General features: G+C 33.0%; 3 protein-coding genes across 5 annotated transcripts in view; 2 read left to right on the plus strand and 1 right to left on the minus strand.

Moving 5' to 3' along the window:
- Positions 1–8221, plus strand: part of LOC117167786 (glutaminase liver isoform, mitochondrial) — a 25598-nt gene extending 17377 nt beyond the window's left edge. For 2 of the 3 annotated variants that reach the window (XM_033352968.1, XM_033352969.1), the window contains 7 exons: positions 782–1062; positions 1195–1371; positions 2667–2827; positions 2933–3058; positions 4835–4975; positions 5120–5323; positions 6560–8221. In XM_033352968.1, coding sequence (XP_033208859.1) covers positions 782–1062; positions 1195–1371; positions 2667–2827; positions 2933–3058; positions 4835–4975; positions 5120–5323; positions 6560–6605 — 1136 coding nt within the window. In that variant the 3' untranslated portion in view covers positions 6606–8221. Of the gene's footprint in view, positions 1–781; positions 1063–1194; positions 1372–2666; positions 2828–2932; positions 3059–4834; positions 4976–5119; positions 6481–6559 lie in introns of those variants that run through there. The other variant, XM_033352970.1, reaches the window with a different exon arrangement.
- Positions 8222–8942: 721 nt separating this feature from the next.
- Positions 8943–20663, minus strand: LOC117182705 (odorant receptor 94b-like). Its single transcript, XM_033375810.1, has 7 exons — positions 20569–20663; positions 13578–13782; positions 13238–13476; positions 13069–13168; positions 12868–12975; positions 12584–12739; positions 8943–9018 (listed from the first exon to the last, which is right to left on the minus strand). The coding sequence occupies exons 1-7, from the start codon at positions 20661–20663 to the stop codon at positions 8959–8961; spliced, it is 963 nt and encodes a 320-aa protein (XP_033231701.1). The 3' UTR covers positions 8943–8958.
- A 2332-nt stretch (positions 20664–22995) lies between these two features.
- On the plus strand, positions 22996–23913 carry LOC117182706. Its single transcript, XM_033375811.1, has one exon. It carries the CDS (start codon positions 22996–22998, stop codon positions 23911–23913), a length of 918 nt encoding a protein of 305 aa, XP_033231702.1.
- The last annotated feature ends 182 nt before the right edge of the window (positions 23914–24095 follow it).

Here is a 24095-nt window from a genome sequence, read left to right on the forward strand (position 1 = left end):
ACCATTTTTTGTTATTGAAAAAATGTATTTTTTTAAACATATTTTTTTTTAAAAATATGATATAGAATTAACAAATTAAAGTGGGTCGATGGTCGTGGAGGCTAAAACCCATTCCGTCGGCTTGCGGGTTCCATTTCTGTCTCGCACTCTGGAAAAGCCTCGGTCACCAATGCGGTGAAAACTAGCCTAGCAAGGGGTTTTCTCTAAGCTGTTACTCTTGGTGATTCGGAACCCACCTTAAACTGTAGGTCTTTCTCCCACCAACAAATACGTGTGTGGGGGGTATGTTAATTGGAATTCCATTCCAATTAAGAAATTAAAAATATTTGTACGTTTGTTATGAAATACATTTTTCTTTTCATTCTAAAAAATAAATATCTAAACCGGTTAATAATTAAAGTTTGGAGACCTTTCTTAATAGTTTCTTTATCAGGATTTAAACTGCCTTCACTTTCAAGAATCAAAACTAAAAATCTAATATGAATGCCTAGGAATTTAAAGGTTTAAAACTCGACTAAAAAATTGATAATTGAGTTTCAATTCTTTATTGAAAATAAGTACGTGGGAATTAGAAGTCAAGGTTATTTTGTTGAACTTAATTATGTATTTCAGAATAGTCTGAAACTAATTTGAAATTTAATTCCGAATTTGAATTTATGAAAATGAAACTGTTTAAATGAAATTGGACTTCAAGATCACGTTTAATAACTGAAATGTAGATTTATAAAGTTTTGAAACTCTCAGAACTTGAATTTATAGTTTATATTTTTTTATCATTTAGAGAAGCCACACAATCCAATGATAAACGCAGGAGCTATTTTGATCTGTTCACTTCTCAAAGCTCTAATCAAGCCGGAAATGGCGTTGGCAGAAAAGTTTGATTTTACAATGAATTGTTTTAAAAGATTGGCTGGAGGTGAGAACCTTGGTTTCAACAATGCTGTTTTTCTATCTGAAAGGGAAGCAGCTGATAGAAATTACGCTCTCGGTTTTTATATGAGGGAGCACAAATGCTATCCAGATAAAGTCGATCTTAAAGAAGTTATGGATTTCTACTTCCAGGTAATAAATGAAAAGTTTCTCATGAAGAAAACTATCAGAAATAATGAAATAATATCTAAATTGTTGGCACCCTTAACATTTTCCTTTTTAACTAAAAAATATTTTAATAATAATTTTTAAAAATTATTTTAGTGTTGTGCAATGGAAGCAAATTGCGAAACAATGTCTGTGATGGCTGCTACTTTAGCAAATGGTGGAATTTGTCCTACTACAGAGGAAAAAGTTCTCAAACCAGAAAGTGTGCGTGACGTCTTGAGCCTGATGCACAGTTGTGGAATGTACGATTACAGTGGACAATTTGCTTTTAAAGTAAGGAACCATTCAAAAAGAAAAATTTATAAAATTATAAAATTGGATAGAGTTTCTACCCAGAGAAAACATGTCATTGAATCAAAATCTATATATGTTAGGGGAAATTCAATAAAATTTTATCGAGGCGTAAAATTTACATAAAATTCTATAAGCACATTTGATACACATCTTATTAAATTGAATCCAAAATATATTTTCATAAAAATTTTATCAAATCTTACTAGTAAAATAATTGTGTCAAATCACATGTTTCGAAATCAAGGACATTTTTATCAAAATCTGTCCATCGAAAAAGCTCATACTTTACTATCATAAGAGATGCTCATTAAACCCCTATCAAATCTTATCCAACTAGAGCTTATATCAAATCCTATCTTCAAGAATTTTGGAAACTTCTATTAAATTTTTTCCAGCCAGAAATCTTATACTTTTTTGTCAAAAAATTCTCATTAAACAGGTCTTGTATCAAAACCTATGTTCTAAAATCTTCGAAGATTTCACATAACTTTATCTTTAGAGAAATCTTATACTTTTCTGTCAAGAGCTTCTCATTGAAATTTCCATCAAATTGTATCTTTCGAGAAATCTTATACTTTCCTAACAAAATTTTCTTATTACATAATATTTAATATAGTCTTAACGATAACATATCAGTAAAAAAGTATAAAATTTCTCGATCTATAGAATTCTATATGAATTTTGTAAGATAGGATTTGATATAAATTCTGTATGGGTAAGATTGGATAAAGGTTTAATGAGAATTATTTGTTAAAAACGTATAAAATTTATGAATGGCTAAAATTAAGTAGAATTTTCTGAAAGTTTAGAACATGTAGGAATTGATATAAGTTCTCATTACATGAGATTTGATAGAGTTTTAATAAGAAGATCTTAGTAGAAAAGTATGTAAGATTTCTTAAGGAGAAGAATTCGATAGAAATTTTCCACTTTCTGGAAAGGATAATTTCATACAAGTCTTTTGGGGATAAGATATTATAAAGTTTAAATAAAAAACGAATGGTAGAAAAAGTATAAGAATTTGAAACGGATAGAATTTTACACAAATTTTGCGATTTTTAGACATAGGATTTGATGCAACTCTTTGGGGGATAAGATTTGATGTGATATGAAAATTTGAGAATGAAAATTTCTCGACGTTTAGAGCTAGATAAAAATTTCAGCAAATTCTGGCAGAATCGTGCATTTGTTTCTTTTTTCCTGGATAAAATCAAAAGAGAAGTGTTTTTGAATTTGTGCAATTAAAATAATAATTATATGTATTTATTTCTCAGGTTGGAATACCAGCAAAATCAGGAGTATCAGGATGTTTACTAGTTGTCATTCCAAACGTTATGGGAATTTGCACCTGGTCGCCTCCATTAGATCCAATGGGAAATTCTTGTAGAGGTGTACAATTTTGCCAAGAGTTGGTCTCAGAATTCAATTTCCACAGGTTTGTGCTTTCATTTTATTTATAGATTTCAATTTCACAGACAATTTTTTTATTTGAAAAGTGTTTTTAGAATCCGCCTAATTCTGAATAATTTTGATGAAACAGGTACGATAATTTAAAGCACGCTACAAATAAAAAAGATCCAAGGAGGCACAAATATGAAACCAAAGGATTATCAATCGTTAATTTACTATTCAGTGCAGCAAGTGGCGATGTGACAGCGATGAGAAGGTAAATATTATTTAAATAATAAACATTTAAACTCTCCAGTAATATACATACACGAGAAATATTAAATTAAAGATAAAGTTTTATCAATTTAAAAAAACACTTACATTTATACGCAAATTATATGAATGCACGCAAACAAACAAACATGCAGTATGAAAGACATAATGAAGTGGTGAGTCGTACTCGGGATTTCTATAAAAATTTTAAAGCACAATTTTGGCTTTCTTCATCATGCTGGTCGCAACATCATTACAGATCAATATAAAGAATAATTACATTTTCATTGCATTTTTTCAATTGGATATATTGATAACAATCACAAAATAAAAATAAAGATAAGAATGTAAGGCAAACTAGAATTTTAAAATAAAATTTTGAAAATAACTATTTCATATTTGGATATATCCTTCTATGGTGAAAAATTTTCGCCACAGAGTGATGAAATTGATTGCACTGTTGAATGATTGACTGATTGAAAAAATAAAATTTTTTGTTCTGTTACAATAATTCGATAATTACCTGTAAATTCTCAAAAATTGACAGAATTTTTTAAAAAATCCAATATTTTTTGAGCGAGCCTAGTTATTTGAGATTTCATTGACGTGTGAAATTAATGGTTATATACATATCTCTTAAGTCTTTTTCTTGGTAAACCTGCTTCAAATTGAAAAAATAGAATTTTCACATTTTTCTCGGAAACAACGAACGGTATATTAGCGTGTTCAGCTAAAAGTTTACTCACTTATAAGAGTTCTAAAAAAGATATCTTTTGTGATGTCTTGCATCATTTACGACAAAAAATTTAAGTTATATTTTCAAAAATCCCGTTCTCAAAAATGGTTTAGTCTATATAATAATAAAACGATATTTTTTTTATATTAGCAGAAGCTTCTTAAGATATTGAAAACAATAAAGAAGGTGGGGTTTTTCTGAAAATATTTTGTTCTCAGTTTTCCAAAATTTGATTTGAAAAAATAAAAAAATTTTCTGGAAAACCCGACCTTTGATACTTCTTCCAATATTTGTTTACAGGTTCTTCTCATATTAGGAAATCATTCTATCAGCTTTATCCGAACTAAACCATTTTTAAGGCGTGGAAATTTTGATTTTCAATATAATTTTTGCTTTGCGATGCAAGATATCACAAACAGTAATAGGTATTTTTTTAGACATTTTATAGGTGTGTAAACTTTTATTTATACAGTTTTGTTCCCTCTCGCTGTTTCCTAGAGAAATGTGAACACTTGAATTAAAAAAAAAAATAATTTTTTCAATGTGAAGCAGTGGTTGACCAAGAAAAAAGTCAAGAAATATGTAGTACATATTAACATCTATTTCTAAAAAATTTCAATTCAAAGAGAAAAAATCTCTATCTCGAAAAAAAAGAAAATCTTGAATAGCTACACTCATTTGGAAAATACTGCAAAAAAATGTCTGCTATTTTTTGAGAATTGGCAGAAAATTTTCAAATAATTGTAAAAAAGACAAAAAAATGTTGTGGTCAAACTGCGTAACACGTATCTCTTTATTCTCACTTTAGAACTATAAATACAAATTAAAAATTACTTTCACACCATTACCTAGACTTTTCTTGAAATTTTGCCTGATTTGAAATTAAATTGAACATTTATGAATTTTTTTTCGAAAAATTATGCATCAGCCGATTTTTTGTTGCTATTTACAGACTTTTACTTCAAACGCTCTTTAGTCCAATTAAAAAAATTAATAATTAAATTACGGTATTTTATCGACTATTTTAAAATATTTTTTACGCAGGCATCGATTGAGTGGAATGGATATGACATTATCGGATTACGATGGTCGGACCGCTTTACATCTGGCAGCCAGTGAAGGCCATTTGGACTGTGTGGAATTTCTTATTGAACAGTGCGGAGTTCCCAACAATCCAAAGGACAGGTAAAATTATAACTATTCATTTTATTTTATAATTCCACTATATATTTTATTATATATTTTATTACAAAATATAATCATATGCATAATATTATTGAATAAAAAGGTCTGTAAAATAAAAATTAACGTACGATTTTTATGTTTCAGATGGGGAAAGAGACCAATAGACGAAGCAGAACATTTTGGTCATCTGCAGGTCGTCGCATATTTAAAAAATTTTGATATTGCTCAGCAAACCGAACAAGAAAATCAGAAAGCTAGTGAAGATTCCACTGCGAAAACCGAAGCTGAAAAAGAGAATGATCCGAATCCAATAGTTCCTGGGTCTTCGGATAAGCCGTCAGCCTTTCCGTAAATAAATACTATAGTCAATACAATAATATCATATTAACAGGAAACGATCGACGAGAGATTTTTAAAGATAACGCACTCAAAAGCATATTGCCTAGAGAATTCCTTTCCAAATATTTACAAAGTGCAAAAAATAATTTGATGAACAAGACTTTGCTAATGAAAAATTGGAGTTGATTGTCAAATGTTCCATAATTAAAATGCAGGAACTATAAATTTGATTAAACTCTATCCAATTTGCTTTTTCGTGTCTCGGATAAAATTATTTCCTAAGAGAAATTTACAATGTATGTTGTGTCTTCTTTCGTGTGAGATAGACTGATTTTGAATCTGTAGAAGAATCGCTTTTCTGCCTCTTCACAATGCTTCTGAGTAAAGTATCTGTATAAAAAAACACTAGAATCTAGATCGATATTTAAAATTATTTTAATTTATACTTTTAATTAAAATTAGTAGATATTAAAACTTAAAAAAGCATGATTTGCAAAATGTTTTGCAATTTTTAAAAATTTTTCGAAATTAATAATCGATCTCGACTCTGGCGATAAAAGTAATGAAAATCTTCTAAAAAGAATATCGAAAGTTCCGATAACTTTTGTTGAAATCGAATTAAGAGGACTACTTAAACGGACTGTGATTATTTAATTATTTATGCTTACGTATTATTCTACTAGCTTATTCTGGTGACTAATTCTTATAAGTTTCTTCCTAAATAGGCTGTTGAGTCGCTTAAAATTAAGTCAATCAGACAAATGAAATTCAATCTTTAACTTTGTCAGTTGGCATCCAAGATCAATAATTACAACCATTTATGTAAGTTTGAATTTTCAATTCTCAAAACAATCCAAAAATTTGTTCGGTTTTCTGATTGGCTTAATTTCATAATCAATGCAAAGTAAGTTCTTCGACTGAATGTCTGCCAGAGGAACTAATTAACGGCTTGGTGGTGGTTACATATTGAGAGTGACACGAGAGTACAAATTTTATTGTCTTCTATCAACGAAAATTGCTTCAGCTCTCTAATTTATATCGAGAGAAACGATTCTTTTGAACACTGAAATATTATCACTTACAAAATATTTTATATGAATTGTTGTTATCCATTTTTGGAATTTAATTTTGTAATTCTAGTTCAGAATAATTTTTCTCCCCTTTTAGTAATCTTATTCTTTATTTATGGAACACAATTTGTAATTTATTGTATTTCATAGGAATATTATTTTTTGAAAATTTTAGTGTTTGCAGTTTTGGTGCCCCAAGTTTGCAGTTATTTCTGCTCTGAAATGGCCTTTATCGAATGATAGACCTTCTACAACACCTACCTCTGGCAGAGATAATTTCCACATACCGTCCTTTAATTAGATTAAAGTTTAGACTGATATTTAGGAACCGGCATTTCTTTAAAGCAAAAATAGTACTTGAATTTCATCATTCTTTAGACAATAACAAAGTTGGGCAAATCATATCCCTATTAAAAATTAAAAAATAAATTTTATTATGTATTCACTCAAACGTTTGTATAAAAAATATTTGGATTACAAATGTTGATCCAAGAATTGATATATTTGTTTCATTAGAAATAAAAAATATCTCTTGACTGAATCTCAATTTTAGCAATCAGATCCAAGTAACTAATTAATTTATGCCCAGTTGTAACAAATAATGATAACTTATTGAAGACAATAATTTTGCAATATTACAACTGAATTCCACATTTTGTAGTAATTGTGTTTATTACTGGATATTTAGGTTCATTATAGAAAAGACAAAAAGTTAGATTATGCACTATAAATCGATTTCAAATATGAATTTTATTCTATTTAAATTAATGAAATCATTAATTTGAAATAAAACAAAAAATCGATAAAAGACAACTTTCAGCTACTTTGTACCATTAGTTTTATTAGCTCGAAAAATTTCGAGTTTCGTTGAAAACAGTATTTTAGCTTAGGCGATTATTATAATCAAAAGGGGCTCCTTGAATGCTATTATAATTATGTTCTCATCTCAGGTAGAAAAATTGTATATAGTTTATATATAGTGTGAAGTTTCATATGTATATAATATTCATTTGTTTTATACAATAAATGTATAAAACAAATTAATATTATATACATATAAAACTTCACATTATATATAAACTATATGTAATTTTTTTGCCTGGGATTATGTATTTGTAATTGATCAATTAATTATCGAATGCAATTCAAATTAATTTATGTAAACAATATGTTATATATGTATATATAATAATTATGTTTTGCACATTAAGATCTTCTTAATTGCAAGGCTTGTAAAGGTTGAATAGTCAATTTTTATCTGCTGCTTTAGTGCACAGACTTATCCAGGTCATTCTCCAAAAAATGTGACAAGGTTTTTTTGAATTTCCCAAAATAAAATTTGGGAAATGGAATTGTATTCTAATCGTAAAATTGACAATAATGATCGAAATGGAAATAATAATTATATAATGCTAAAGTGTCGAAATAAGCCACAAAAGTTTCTCGAATTGTAAATTAATAATTATTGTCTACGTGTAGCAGGTGAGAAAAAAAATGTTGAAAAAAGTTTGTTGTCAAACATGGCTTAAAAAATTGCATAAAGTTCTTTCCACAGCTGCAAGATATTTTTTTGTCTTCATTACGAACTGACTGAACATTTTTTATATGAAATTGCAGATCATATTTTTCCATCGGGAAAAATGACTGATTTTGCTGCTTCTTTTTCTTTATCGTTGGAAATCTTGAAACGAGCAATTTTTTTCAAAATATTATATCAGTAGGTTGAAGTTAATATATCATCCAATTTGACAGTTGGAATATTCAGAATCGTTTTTAGAATTTAGGTATTTTACATCAGGTTTAAAAGTTACTTTATCTTTAGAGCGAAATCGTCCATTTTAATCTTGTTGTGTACGTGTAAATAAAAGTTTGTGAAAAAATGGTGTTTACTGATTTTTTTTATGTCTAATATAATTATCAGCTACATTCCACAATCATTAAAATAAGTATGTATAATTATTATCCTAATTCAACGAACCGAATCACTGGACCAAATATTTCTAATAAAACCACTCAAATACCTCCTTTTATGTGAAATCACGAGGTGCATTTCGCTCTCTGAATAGTGCCGGTCGTCAGTTTTCTTTTTTCCCCGCAAGTACAAGTGTATAGGTTTGAACGGTTTTTTTATAGATTTTTTAGAAGCATTGATTTGGTAAGTACTTGATTATTTATTATTTAAGCTATAAAGCATTAATCCGATACATAGTCTGTTTTCGTAAATATATTTGAGTGGCGCTATTCAGCGAGACTGGATTGAAATGCCGTCGCTCGAAGCGGTAGAGCGTTGGTATGCGATGAGTTCGATCTAGAATGAGGAGAAACAGCACTATTCAGAGCGGCATTATTCAGAGAGCGGATTCTATATGCTTTTTAATAATATATTCAATTAGATTATACAATGTTTGGACACAAATAAATTGTTTTTCCCGGCAACATTTCTTCTAAACTAAGAACTTTTTTAGTATATCACGATGATGATTTTGAATGCCTGTAATTTTACCTTAAAGCTATTTTTCTGTAACTTACAGATATCAACTTTCCTATATTATTCATTGCAAATGTTTCTTAAAATTAAGTATTGTCTGCGCTGCTTCGAAGAAAAGCAAATATGGTATAGGACATTTGTAATATCTGTAATAAAAAATAGACACTCAGTAAAACTGATAATTAGATTTTACATGGTAGAGTGGTACAAAAAAACGGTTTCATTTGCTAGAAGACAAGGATCTTCACTATCTATGAGGCTCGCAAAAAAAAATTGCATTTTTTTTTAATTCGTCAATATTAAGAAAAGGCCTGCAGGCAAAATACAATTTTTATTTAAATTTCCTACTAGACAACGGATTTTTAAAATGTTTAATTATTTATGCAATTATTATTTATTGAACAAATTTTATTTCCACTATAAACCATAAAAAGTAAGCATTTTTTGCAATTAATCACACAGGAAGTAAAAGTTGCGAAAAATTGGTTGTTATTAACTTTTGAAAATGCTTAAACAATGTATATTTGCTTCGATTTTTGTTTTCCTACTCAATCATGAAATGTTCGTATTTTGTGGAATTAATGACACAATCGATAAATTTTATGAATAATATTTTTTATTTAAGACATTAATAAATTGTTTATCAATTCATTATTAATCATTTACTTCTGAATTTTCATGGGAAAGGCGGAGAAAATTCTAGCTTATCAAATTCCCTCATACTGTGTCGGTCCTTATTAAGATACTGTTTTTTCAGAAGTTATATACCTGACGTCGGCTGGTTCATGTAATATGCAACGAAGTTCTGGTAAGTCCGTAAAAGGATCAGGTTACGGTTATTTCGTATAAAAAATCAGGTTAGAGTTGTTTTGTACCCTCGAGGATATAAAAAGATTGCAAAAAAAAATAAATTGGGGGATAGGAAAAGATAGGTCTATTCTTTGTCTTTCAATGGGTAACTTGCATGCCCAAAAACGCTATTTTATCCTATTCTCAATCTTAATGATTTTCTATCTCTTTCTTTACATTTAGCGACCAAGGACTCTTATTCTTGTCTATTCATTAGTCTATATTTCTATTACGAAATTAAATCTTATTTGATCTCTTTCTCTATCTTTCATAACCGGGGACCCTAATTTTTTTACTTCATTCCACCTCTTTAGTATAATTAAATTTGAATATTTGTCCATCTCTTTTTCTATCTTCTGCGATTGAACACTCTTATCATCTTCTATCCCTGAAAATTCAGGAATCCATCAGAAAATTAGGGATTTTATTAAAAAGACTAACTTTCTTATTTACCAACACACTTAACATTTATTTCCATGTTTTAGTCGAAAACTGTGTCGAACTTGGCAAATCGTTTTGCCTGACCTCTACTTATAAACCCGAAAACTAATTTCAATTGTTGGTTACTTTAACCTCCAGCCACCTAGCAGCAAAATATTTAGGTTTGCTTGAACTGATCAAGGATAGAATAAGATAGAGAAGAGAAGATTGAAAAAGATAAAAATGAATTTCGATTAACTAAGAGATAGAAGGATGACATAAAGAAGAGGAGATTGAAAAAGATATACGGGAATTGAGATTAACAGATAAACAGAAAAAGATTCAGGTGGATAGATAAAGGATAAGATTAGATAAAAAAGACGGCATTAAAAATCAAAGATGTGAATTTAGGTTGACAAAAAGATAGAAAAAGATAGACGGGAATTTATATTTCCAGGGATAGAAAAAGATTGACGTGGACATATTAAAGATAAGTTGAGATAGAGAAGAGGTTATTGAAAAAGATAGACTGAATTTAGTTGGAAAAGTAGATAGAAAAAGATAGAGTTGGTAAATGTATTATATGATGAGATAGGAAAGAGAATATTGAAAAAGATATACGTTAATTCAGATGGGCTAAATGATAGAAAAAGATAGACGTGGATAGATGTAGGATACGATGAGATAGAGAAGAGCAAATTAAAAAAGATTGATGGTAATTTAGATTGACAGTTCTATTATCCAATTTTCAAAATCCATAAATATTTATAATAAACAACATAGTGTAAAGAGATTAAAAAAATAGAGTTTTCTCCGCATTTACAATAAAGTCAGAAATGAATTATTATTAATTGCTTACCCGAGTAAAAATGATTCGACTTGAGTTCGACTTGGTTATATCTTGAGTTCGGCTCCAAGACATCGATGCCTGGCTGCGTCTCAAAACTGAGTCGAGACATAGGCCTTTGTCTTACTTTTATGACCACGACAGGTAAAACGGCGTTTACTTATCTTAAGTCGAGCCTTGTCTTGGCTAAGACGACGTTTACTTGACTTAAGACGAGCCTTGTCGTGGCTGAGATTATCGAACGTTTTTTGGCTCATAAATGAGATTAAAATTGATGAATGAAAAATTTGTAATTATTACATTAGTTATTTTTAATTTAAAAATTCAGAATCGGTGGGTCTGAAAGAGCATAACCCTTAAAAATTTGCTTCAAAAAAAAAAACTTGTAACTTTCTAGAAAAGTCGTTAGAAATACGTAAAAACAAAGAACATTTTTGGTATCATCGTCAAACAAGTATAATACAAATAACAATCCGTGAATAAGTTGATTCAATATGTATATTGTATAAAAATATACAAGATTGTTTAAGCATTAACAAAGATTAGCTTTTATGACTGTTAGAAATAACCTTTTTTTTATGGCAGGTATACGCTCGAAGTTATAAACCGCACGTGTTGAAGTCATAAAAATGCGACTCAAGAGATAAATTTATGTTTTCAAGACATAAAAACTTGTCTCCAAGACATAAATTGAAGTCTTGCTCGTCTCAAAACTGAGACATGCTCAAGTCGACCTTTTCGACTTCAGACTTTCGACATAGGATCCTATATAGGTGCTTACATAAGACACTCCCTAATAAGGTACCTAATAGTGCCTAACTGATGGTACCTAACTAATGATACCTCATGGTATCTGATGGTACGTATGTCTCTAGGTGCTCCTGGAGGACCAGAAAGACTTCTGGGCAGCCGTAAGTGCTATAAAATAGTACTGTGCATCTGGATATGGTCCCATGCAGAAACATATACAGGATCCTATATAGGATCCTATACAGGAACCTATATAGGACCCTTTATAGGATCCTATGTCATTTCCTACAGGTGGCACCTATAGATGAAACACATAGGTTCCTATGTAGGATCCTATATAGGATCCGATATAGGTTCCTATATAGGAACCTGTATAGGAATTTTTAGTAGGGTAATCCGTAAAAATACTCACTTGTCACGATTTACAGGGAAAATAACAAATAATAGTATTTGTTTATTCAATTTAAAATTAGTTCAAAAATACTTGCGTCAAATTAAAAAGTTATCAGGCAAAAATTATTCTTTGAAAATTTCCTAAGTAGTGATCGAAATTCAATTTTCAAAAAGTTAATAACAATTGAATAGATGTTTTCCCATTTTTCCAAAAACTAAGCTTTTCCTATTTAAAATTTCATGTTAGTTTCATCATCTCGACGGCACGTCTTAACATTAACCAACTTAAAAAAAATGGAATTTCTCTCCGAAAACCTTACAGTGTGGGGGCTTGCCCTCTAGAGAGAAAAAATTTGTTAAATGCATTTTTGGACCACTCTGTTGCACAGTTTTACCCATTGACCAGCGTAAAAATAATTATAAATATATAATGGAATTCTAATAACACTTACTGCGACAAATAAAGATAACGATAATTTCACTGAAAACCAAGTTGTTATATAAAGAGGCCGATAAGTTCTCAGCATCATTATTCTTAAAGCATGTTTAATTCGTTCTCCAAATTTCCACCAATTTCCCATGTAGATTGCCAATGAGATATTTTCATTCTAAATTATCATTAAATATTTATCTTGTTATATCGAGTAATTTAATATTCATTTAATAACTTTAATACCACTAATTATTTAGTTTTTTTTAAAAATAAAACATAATTATTGAACACAAAAATCCTCACATGAAGGTACAATTCATTGCCGTGCCAAGCATAAATAAAAATTTGATATGTCATGCAACATGTGTATACGAGATTCCCAGCCACTTCTGTAGTAAAATATGTAGTCATCTATCAAAAAAAAAAATGTCGCATTTTTATTTAAAACACAACAATACGTTTTGCTAATAAATAAATTAAAAATTAAAACAATAAATTAGGTACCTGCGTTACACGAAATGTTGTTAGGCAAATGATGAGGCAGTTAAGAAACAGTTGCATACATATTACAGTGCTAAAGATGCCTTGAATTTCTGCAACAAACCTAAAAGGTATTTTAACTTTTACATATTTTTTCAATAGAATATTAAAATGTAATCGTACAAATCCTCACTCAAATATAGCAATATTGTGTCGAACGCAATCACATAGTTTCATATAAATTTGGTCTTCGGCATTTTTTGATAATTTTGATGGATTTTTCGTCGGTTTTATAAGATGTTTTTCATCTTCTCCAATTGAAGAAATTTTGCATTTAAGTAATTCAAATTGGCAAGAGGCTACATTCATAAAACCTGTGATCAGAATATCTATAGCCACGTTATTGATGCAACAAAGAATAAAAGTAACTGCCTATAAAAAATTAAGATATTTCGTGAAAAAATTTCATATTCTTGGAGTTTATAGTTCAAGTATTATTATTATTATTATTATTAGAAAAAACGTTCTCAGACCTGGTGCAACCAAATGATTTCGTAGGTTGGTGACTTTGTCACATCGAAAGGAGACCAGAATGGAAACGGAAGAAGTTTTATTCCATTTAAATAATCAGCTAATGGCGAACATCCCCAGAAAGTGGAACCAATTCCGCCTATACTTTGGTATGCAAAATGGTGAAATATTTCGTGCCATGTGTACCAGGTCACAATTCTTTCATATCTAAAATTAACGCATTATGTTAAGTGCCTCTACACTCATACAAAAAACCGGTTATTCGGATATATCAGGAATTCGTTAAAAAACAAGTGACAAACAATTTTTTTCATTAGTTACTGGTCTGGGAAAAATTTCAGTATAAATTTGTTAAATTTAGAAGATTCACTTACACTTAAATAGTTATATTTATTATTTTAAAATTAGGAAAAATTGTGTGAAAAAAAGTGTTTAAAACATTTAATACTCATAAATTGAAATTGTTTAAATTTTCATTTTTAATGCTTAAAAATAAAATTTGTTCTATCCTAAGAGTGAGATTTTAATTGTTTAATTTGATATTTTTTTAATATGAGTGCGCATAAATAATAATTAAGTAATCATCAGATAATCGTAATATATGTGTATGAAATATTGAACATACCTAATATTATTCTCGCTAAACATGGGTCCATTCGTGGTGTCAAAAAGATTCTGAATTCTTTCTTGATACACAATAATAAGAAAGTACTTGAAAATTGAGAAATCAATAGAAAAATGTTAATTTAATGAAATAGCATTATAATAATATAATTCAATAGCTTCATATTTCCATATTATTTTACTAGTTTGATAATCTGAAATGTACCTTATAAGCATGAACGATATTTGTCATTAGGATTGGTGTCACTGACACTATTATTCTAAAATTTCCCCTGCTTAATAACAAAGTCACAACTTCTTCAAGGATGAAATGTCCTACCATAAATGTGAAAACCAGACTAGAGAATATAAAATAAGAAAACCGATGACGTTTTTCCTGCGGGGGCCATGATCCAAAATAACGTATTATTTGGAGACTAATATTCAAATGTAAATTAGGTTTCAGTTTTTTTAGATTCGTTTTGATTTTTCGTGTATCCATAATTTTAATTTTAGGAATAATTTTAATTGTTTATAGGATTGAAAATTTTGAAATTTTTTCAAAATCCTTTAGCACGAATGTGTAGTATACTGAATTCGACAAAATATCCGAAAATGAACCAAATTGATGATTTGACTTCTGTCTTTTACATGGAATGTCCCGTTTATGTAACATTCCATGTTATAAATGCTGTAATTTTACATCTATTTTGAAAAAATGAATTTCTTCATTTAATTAAATCACGGGCAACCTTCTGCACTTCACAACAGTGACTGAGTTTCTTACAATAGTTCCTACAAGTGCCTACAAGTTCCTGTAAGTTTCTCATTTATTATAATGGCCATAAGGATAGGAAAACATATTTTTCTAAATCTAAATCGTGTTTACGTACAACTTCTGCACAATACAAATACAGTAAGTTGTTTTATGATGTTTATTGTGCAATTATATTTTTCCACATTAGATGAGAGTTGCGGAAGGTGGGGCAGGACGGAGAAGCATTATTTTGGGCTCTCTTGAAGTAAAACTAATCAATGAATTGAAACCATCTTTTCGTGAAGAACAAAAATTAAAAATATTTTAAAAAACGAAAACTAGCAAGGGGTATCAAGTTTAAATAACGTAAAAAGATGGTTAAATTGCGAGTTCGTGATAATGACTGTTCTATAAAATGTACTACAAAATGAATTTCTTTGTGATAATTGTGTGAAGTAATATCTAATAAGAAATTACTTTATTTGGAATTTTACGATATCGAACATCTGATCCTCGTGCAGTTGGCCCCACCAAGTTCACATTTTAAAAATTTTATTTTTGAATACGTCGTTTGTACTGTTTTTACATCCAATATTTTGGTTTGTACTCTCCTGGTTACGAAATTAGGTGCGAAATTGATTTCGAGGGGCTAACTTCACGCATCCAAACGAAAACATTAATTGTACAAACAGTACAAACAACGCATAAACGTATACAAAAATAAAATTTTAGAAATTTGAATTTCGGAAGGATGGCACGAAATTTTGATTTCCCCATAGCCGGGCAACCAAGAGGGTGCAAAAGAAAATATGAAATGTGCAAAACAGTACATACGACGTACAAACGTATGCAAAAAGTAAATTTGAGAAACTTTAATTTCCAGGGGATGGCACGAAATTTTGATTTCCCCCTATACGGGCAACCAAGAGGGTACAAAAGAAAATATTAGTTGTACAAACAGTACAAACGTATGCAAAAAGAAAATTTGAGAAATTTAAATTCGGGGGATGGCACGAAATTTTATTTTCCCTTAGCCGGGCAACCAACCATGGCGGACCGAAGGAACCGAATGAAGCATCTACAAAGTACCCGTAAAGACCCCATTGGGCCCCCATTTGGTTCCATTTAAAAAATATTTTAAAAACACCAAAATCAACTTTTAAATTGTTGAAATTCGGATTCTGCGTTAAAATTCCCTATACAAGGTCACGGAATAATCGCAATTGTTTTTTTTTTGGAACGGTAAACAGTTTTAAAAAATATAAGACGTATAACGCCTGTCGAATGCTACGCTTCAAGCGCATCATCTGTAAGTAGCAGTCAACAGGCGTTGTAAATCTTTATCTTTTTAAAACTTTTTACCGCTGGAAAAAAAGTATTACATATCCTCCATGAGTTTCCAAAAGAAAATTTAACGTAGAATCCGAATTTCAACAGTTTAAAAGTATATCTTGCTGTCTTTTTGAGTTTTTTAAAAAGGAGCCGAATGGGGACTCAATGGGATCTTTGCGAGTGTTTTGTAGAGGCTCCATTCGGTTCCTTCAGTCTGCCAAGAAAGATGGTACAAGTAAAAATATGAAATTGATAAACAGTACATACGACGTACAAACATATACAAAAAGAACATTTGAGAATTTTAAATTTCGGGGGGATGACACGAAATTTTAATTTCCTCCTAGCCGGGTAACCAAGACGTTATAAAAGAAAATATTAAATGTACAAATAGTAAAAACGACGTACAAACGTATGCAGAAAGAAAATTGGAGAAATGTTTATTTCGGGGGATGGCACGAAATTTTGATTTCCCCCTAGCTGGACATCCAAGAGGTTACAAACGAAAATGTGAAATGTACAGACAGTATAAACGACGTAAAAACAAATTCAAAAAGAAAATTTAAGAAATTTTAATTTCGGGGGGATGTTACGAAAATTTTATTTTCTCTTAGCCGCGCAATCAAGAGGGTACAAAAGAAAATATGAAATGTATAAACAGTACATACGACTTACAAACGTATACAAAAAGAATATTTGAGCAATTTGAATTTCAGGGGGATGGCACGAAATTTTGATTTTCCTCTAGCCGGGCAACCAAGAAGGTACAAACGAAAATATTTATTATAAAAACAGTGTAAACGACGTACAGATGTATGCAAAAAGAAAATTTGAGAAATTAGAATTTCGGGGGGCCAACCTTACGGGGGTAAACATCTCTTTTTTTTGGAAAGCGCTGCCTGTGGACGAAACCGTCGAATAAAATAGAAAAGTGAACTAGTTCCAGATTCTAGTCCCCCGGAATTTCCAAACACTTCCTGAAATTGAATCCAGGGAATGAAAATTTGTTCTTTCAAAAAAGCGTCATTGTACAGAAGAATAGGATATAAAGTCATATGGTATACATTTTGTATCTTTATTTAAGGGAGTACGCTCGGTAATAGAATTACAAATGAGAATCGTTTGATATTTGGATGACAGTTGAATTAAAATGCTCTGAAGCTCTGGTTAAAATTTTAGAATATTTCAGACCTTTACAGTCGAGAAATCAATCATTGAAAATAACCTGTGATTTTATGAGAAGACGTACTTTTGAAATATATAAGACGATTGAAAAAATTCTGACATATATGGAATGCTATCCAAAATCCATTTCTGCTTCAAAAAGTATCATTCAGAGCCTATAAAAATAGAAAAATAATTACTTATTCCGTAAATGTATAACTGTCGTCAGTGAACTGAAGGTATGGCAAAGTCGCATTGGTTCCACGTGCTATAGTTTATGCGCGAATTTCGAATAACACGCGTGCTCACAGGCAGCATTGCCAAAATTATGACTGTGAACGTGTGAGTCAATAACAAATCGAAGCGTTTTCTCAAATGACTTGCTACGTATCGAGGGTACTTCCTTAATTATGATTTATATATACAGTCAAACTCGGAGATAGTCGCGGTTTTGGGGCTGACCATGAACCTGACCTAACCTAATGGAACCCGACTTAGTCCAAATCCGAGCGTAAAAAGCTATGGTTGTATTACGCCTCAATTAATGTGCGTGAGATCCGCACACCCCGCGCAACTCCTGTCACCAATGGTCGCGGCGCCGTGCCAGTTCTCGAAATGACTATCTTCAGGCGCGCTATGTCCAAGTTTGACTGTAGTTGCTTGTTAGGGGGATGACTGTTTTTGATCTACTAGTGTAAAACCAAATTGGTGTTTACTGTTAACTTTGAAAAAATTCCTCTCTATCTCTAATTTATATATGTGACCGTCCGCGAAGAAAGGGACCTTCCGCGCCAAAAATCGATTTTTAGGTTTTTACACCAATCGATAGTTGTTGAGTCCGACACCGAACGAGAGGCTTATGAAATCCAGCCCCACTACTTACCACTACAGCTGTTATGCGTTGTGTCCGTGAGCTCCACTGGCTCACGGATTTAAGCGCCTAAAGATGTAGTGGTAAGTCGTGGTGGTGCTTTTCGTTGACGCCTCCCCCACTATCCAAATGCCTGCTTGCGGACTCGGATACGATTACCCGTACTATAAAATTCAGCTTTGGCGCGTAAGGTCCCTTTCTTCGCGGACAGTCACATATGTGGGCCTCGGTATAAAAAGGCCTTCATTTTCGGAATATAATTACGTATATTGGCATAAGACTGATTTTCCAGCATTTTACGCCCGAGAAAAACCGAATCGCCATAACGCTTTACAAGTTGGAAATTCGAAAAGCCGTTTTTCGGCAAAACGCATTTGAAGTTGGCGAGTGCCATAAGCGCAATTTAAGACCATGTCATGAGTGTTTAAATAACGCGGAAATTTTTTTCGGGAAATGTTGAGAAATATTAAAGGATCGTTTGTGGCCTTGCAAAGAGTTGGATGAAGAAAAAAGTTTATTTATGCAAATAATGATTATCGACGGATACAGTTAGGTTTTACAGCAGAAGTTTGACTTTTAACTTTCTATATCTTGTGACAATTGAACTTGCCTGAATTTTAATTAATAAAATATTTAGGGATTTTTTTGTATTTTAGAAAATGTTTTCCCTGGACTTGATCTCAAAATTTGGTTTGATCATCCACTAAAATAAATTAGAGATTCGATGGGGATAGGATTGTATCTGAAATAAATCTAGACATACTATTTTAGGCCAGAATTGTTATTTCCATTTCTTTAGAAATATAAATATAGGACAACATCCAACTGAAAAGATGACGTCCTAAATAAAATTTACGGGACTGGTGTCTTCATTTCTAACTGCATAAATTGAGCTTAAACGAGAACTCAATCAAATACACTAAAACAACATTCCAAGTAGATTTGAATTACATTAAAAGATTTTTATTTTCTGATAAGGTAGCAGTCATGTATCAATTTAATATTTAGACCTGATAAAATAGATAATTATAGAAAAATTTCCTAAAAAAATTGGAATAAAAATTCTGGCCCAAAATATCGCTTCTGCATTTATTTCAGATACAATCCTATTATCAAAGAGTCTCTAATTTATTTTAGTGGCTAATCATACCAAATTCTGAGATGAAGTCCAGGGAAAACATTTTCTAAAATACAAAAAAACCCTAAATATTTTAATAATTAAAATTCAGGCAAGTTAAATTATCTCGATATATCTTTTTGATACACCTATATTATAAAAATGAATTATAATGAATTTTAAAGGTTGGTCAAATGCCAGTTTGGAAATCAGATCCAGAGATAGCGATTTCGAAAATAGAATAATGTATAAAAAATGAATAACAATTCTGGGCTGAATTAGCTTATCTAGATTAATTTTTTAAACAATCCTATCACCAACGAGTCTCTAATTGATTTTAATGGTTAATCAAACAAAATTTTAGGATGAGGTCCAGAGAAAACATTTTCTAAAATCCAAAAAAAGACCCTAAATATTTTAGTAATTAAAATTCAGGCAAGTTAAATTACCTCGAGATATCTTTTTGATACACCTATATCCGCAGAATGACTCAGAATTAATTTTAGGCTGATGAATCCCCAGTCTTGGGATAAGGTCTAGAGATAACGGTTTTCCAGTAATGTTTATTGAAATGAATCAGCTGAAATGCACCAAATCCATCGGCATTTCCTGATGTGAATTTATCTATGATCGATCTATGAAAAAAAAACAATGGAAATCAGTTCTTAATTTCAAAAATAATGTGTTACTTATTAAAGTTATTAATAAGTAATTATTGTTAAATTATTATTAAGTAATTATTGTTTAAATTATTACTGCTGACACTGTCAGTAATAAACATTCAAAACCACAAAACATTTCTTTGGTAAAGAATAATCAATCGAAAGTATAATAAACATGCCGGGCCGATCTGTCATTATTTCCAGGTTATGGTCGGATGGTCTATTCATAACATACATTTTTTATGTCTGAAATAAGCGTTAAACACAATTCACGCTTCGCCCAATAAAAGCGCACAATATTATTACCAATTTATAGTATTTGTCACTCAGCAGCCATTCCATAATGTTATTGGCATAGAAGAAAATTGACGCTTACTTCTCAGTCAATGGCTTCTTCCATGCTGTTGTGCAATTCGGGTAGCAATCAAGTGCGCCATGTATGTAAGCCTCAGCGTGTCCACCCTGTATAATTTACATGCTAATTTACATGCTTTCGTAGCCCCAGCCGGAAACTGTTACACGAGTAGGTTCAGGCGAGAGTGCATTTGTCGTACTATACCGATTTCTAAGGACCATGCTCATCCTGATGGAGCTTACTCATTTCTATCTCGCGGTATCCAAACTATCCCGAGGCACCACATCAATAATTAAAAGAGTTAAGACCGAGGCTCAGATGATGACGTTATTTTCGCAAATCGCCCTAAAGCTTTCGAAAACTATCAATTAATATTATTCATTAATAGAGTATTGCGAGGATACTTAAAGATTTTATCTGCGTCTGTATTAAGTCTTTTAAATTGGGTTTAAATTGGGCGGGGGGGGGGGCCCTTCCCCGGAACTCAAATTATTAAGACTATTGTGCCACACGCGTGTTTTATTCTCAAGGCAGCACTCCGAATCCGGTCATCTTCGCCAAGTGTTTTTGGATCTCGGTGAGTTTCGTTGTTACCAACATTCTGAGAATATACGTCGCAGGTGCCAGGTGTACCTATCGCATAGTAATGGACGCCCTACTTTGTATCAGGCAAAGTGATCCTCACCCACTCTGCTACTCTGCAACCTCCCAAGCAGGTCGCATAAAAATAATATGGCCAGGCTAAGGTGGACATTGTGTGTGTGTGCTCATTACTTGAAATCGGCCAGCGACCATCGGACGCACGTGTTTCCCCCGTACGTGCCTCAAGCGCAAGAAGATCGCTGACTCATTTTCGAAACTTCTCAAAATCGATTTTGACCCCCAAAGTTAGGCTCTCGAAAAGTGCATTTAACCTCGGTACGTAAGCAGCCTTTTTTGAAGGGACCTACAGTTTAAGGTGGGTTCCAAACCACCGAAGCCCCGGTAGAAGTACATAGACAAATTTCCATCAGTACTGGCTCAGAAATCGAACCCAAGTCCTCCTGCATGGAAGTCTGACGCTCTATCGTCTCAGCCACGTAGACTCGTGCACTAATCATATTTTGTAGAAAAATTGAAACGTAGGATTAGAAATGATTGTCATGTAAAGCAGTTTTACCATGCCAAAAACCCCGGACGGATCCTCAGGTTGCGTATAGAGAACCCCAAAAACAAAACTTATCAGTCGTGCACAATTGTCCAGGAATGTTCCCGAAAAAAATCTTAAGCTAAAGTGAAAAAATGTGCCCAAAATTTAATGTCACCTGGATGAGGTGTCTTAAAATGGTGTCTCTGGAATACCAGGTGACCTCCTAGACTCCTATAATATGCACTACGCGTAGCCTTGCCCTTGAAGACGGGGCTCTACAAGGGTGAACGAACAGCGCCGATCACCTGTTGGACAAGTCGTCTTTCTTTGGTAGAAGTATAGTGCCTCGTAAAACCAGTCACTCCAGAATGATTATCTCCGACTTTAAACATGAGGAGAATATGCGGACAAGGTGCTGGGATATATAAGTAAACTTCTTCAAAACGGAAATTCTTGATATACCATCTGGTCTAAGAGCGGAGATGTTTTTTCGTTTCCGTCAGTGTTTTCTTCAGCACTTCGACAGTGATTGATAGACATTCCTTCTCAGATGTTATCACGTAGTCGCAAAGCTCTTTGAAGGTCGTAAATGTCTACAAAAATTTCCGACTTCCTTGGGCTTAAGTGGATTTTTGTCGGAAACAGGTAAAGGCTGAAGAGGCGCGATATGTCAGCGAGCAACTGTTGATTCTCCTTGACCTATCTCTCCCTCTTTTGTATTGAACTTTCAAACTCTTTCTGTAAACGGCCTACAGCATATTATGTAGTTCATTCCTTCTTGCCCTGAAATAGCCCTGTCTGCGGCCTGTCGCCTGTCGCCGCGCCGGTCCCATATTGCGTTTCGATCCAAAACATTTTTAGCACCCCAAACTCTAGGGCGCACAGTGAACCAGGAGATTTGGTTCCGTGGCCAAAAGTCGGGAAACACATCCAAATGTACAACAAAATGGTGGATCCAATATGGTGGACGAGTATTTAAAAAAGTAATTGGATCTACTTGAAACGCGTTATCTAGGGGCTTTCATCGAGGACGCTGATCACGAAGGAATAGTAAAGATTAGTATCCCTGTAAGTGGGGAGTGGGATGTGGCGACCACCTTCCTAGCTATTTTTAATAATTATTTCCAGATATTTCTGGTTATAGTCCTAGAGAAAAGTATTGAATATTTCGAGTCGGATATGCGAATCGGTACGGGTACATGCCCTATTGCCATGCCAGGCCCAGGGCGGCGAGTTGATTAAAAGTGTTTTTTTAGTTATTTAAACTTCAGAGTTTAATTATTTATGCGCCTTATTCCCCCTCAAAGTGGTGACCCCGTGAAAAGTGTATATCTTTTGATACAGTGACAGTCAGTTTCGCCCTTATACAGACTAGTGAAGTGCAGATTTCGTTCTAGGATTATCATCTGTAGAGTTTATACTTTTAAAAAATGACTACAACCACAGCCACCACGACGACGATGACGCCCGTTGCGAAGACAGCGACGATGGCCTCGCCGTTACATTGTACAGAAAATACAACACCTAACTCTTCTCTCGCAGGCCTCATGCTTCCGAATTATGCCATGATTAACCGCGTTGGAGTGAAAATCCCACCCTTTTGGCCGGCAGATCCGGAGATGTGGTTTGCTCAGGTGGAAACACAATTCGCGCTCGCGGGAGTACTGTTAGACGAAACAAAGTTCAATTACGTTGCCGGGAATCTAGATGCAAAATTTGCAGCTGAAGTGCGCGACATTTTAACCTCTGCACCTAGACCTGAACGAGCATATCAGAGACTAAAAACGGAACTCATTAATCGACTAAGTGCCTCGCAGGATCAAAAGACACGCCGTTTGCTCGAGCATGAGGAAATAGGCGATCGTACGCCATCCCAGTTCCTCCGACACCTTCGCGGCCTTGCAGGTAACGTTTTTCCAGACGCTGTCCTGCGTCCACCCTGGCTAGGTCGGCTACCTGCGTCGATGCAGGCTATCCTGGCAACCCAGAACCAAGCCCAGCTTGATAAGTTGGCACAGCTCGCCGATGCCATCGCAGAAGCAACGCCAAAGACCCGTGTTTCCGAGGTATCTGCAAATTTAGCACCTTTAGAAGCCATGCTTCAGCAGCTCGCCCTCGTAACAACCAGAATTTCCGAAGTGTCAGTGACGTTGTCAGAAGTAGCATCGGGCTCAAGAGATCGTGGCCGGTCTCCGTCTCGCGGCCGTTTCCGCGATCGCAACAGAAGTCGATCTCGTCGAAATAATGAAGACGGTGTTTGTTGGTATCACGAAACTTTCGGAAGTGACGCCAAGAAGTGCAATCTACCGTGTGCATTTAAATCGGGAAACGAACCGGGCCGGCACTGATGGAGGCCAGCGACCCTTGCCCATCGTCTCGCCGCCTCTTCGTTACGGACCGGGATACGAAAACGCAATATTTGGTCGATACGGGAGCAGACCTATGCGTTTTTCCACGTGCACTAACACGCGGACGACGTCCCAAAACATCGTACGAACTTTACGCGGCCAACGATTCAACCATCGCGACG

Source organism: Belonocnema kinseyi, chromosome 2, assembly GCF_010883055.1.
Source record: "Belonocnema kinseyi isolate 2016_QV_RU_SX_M_011 chromosome 2, B_treatae_v1, whole genome shotgun sequence".
Classification (NCBI taxonomy): Eukaryota; Metazoa; Arthropoda; class Insecta; order Hymenoptera; family Cynipidae; genus Belonocnema; species Belonocnema kinseyi.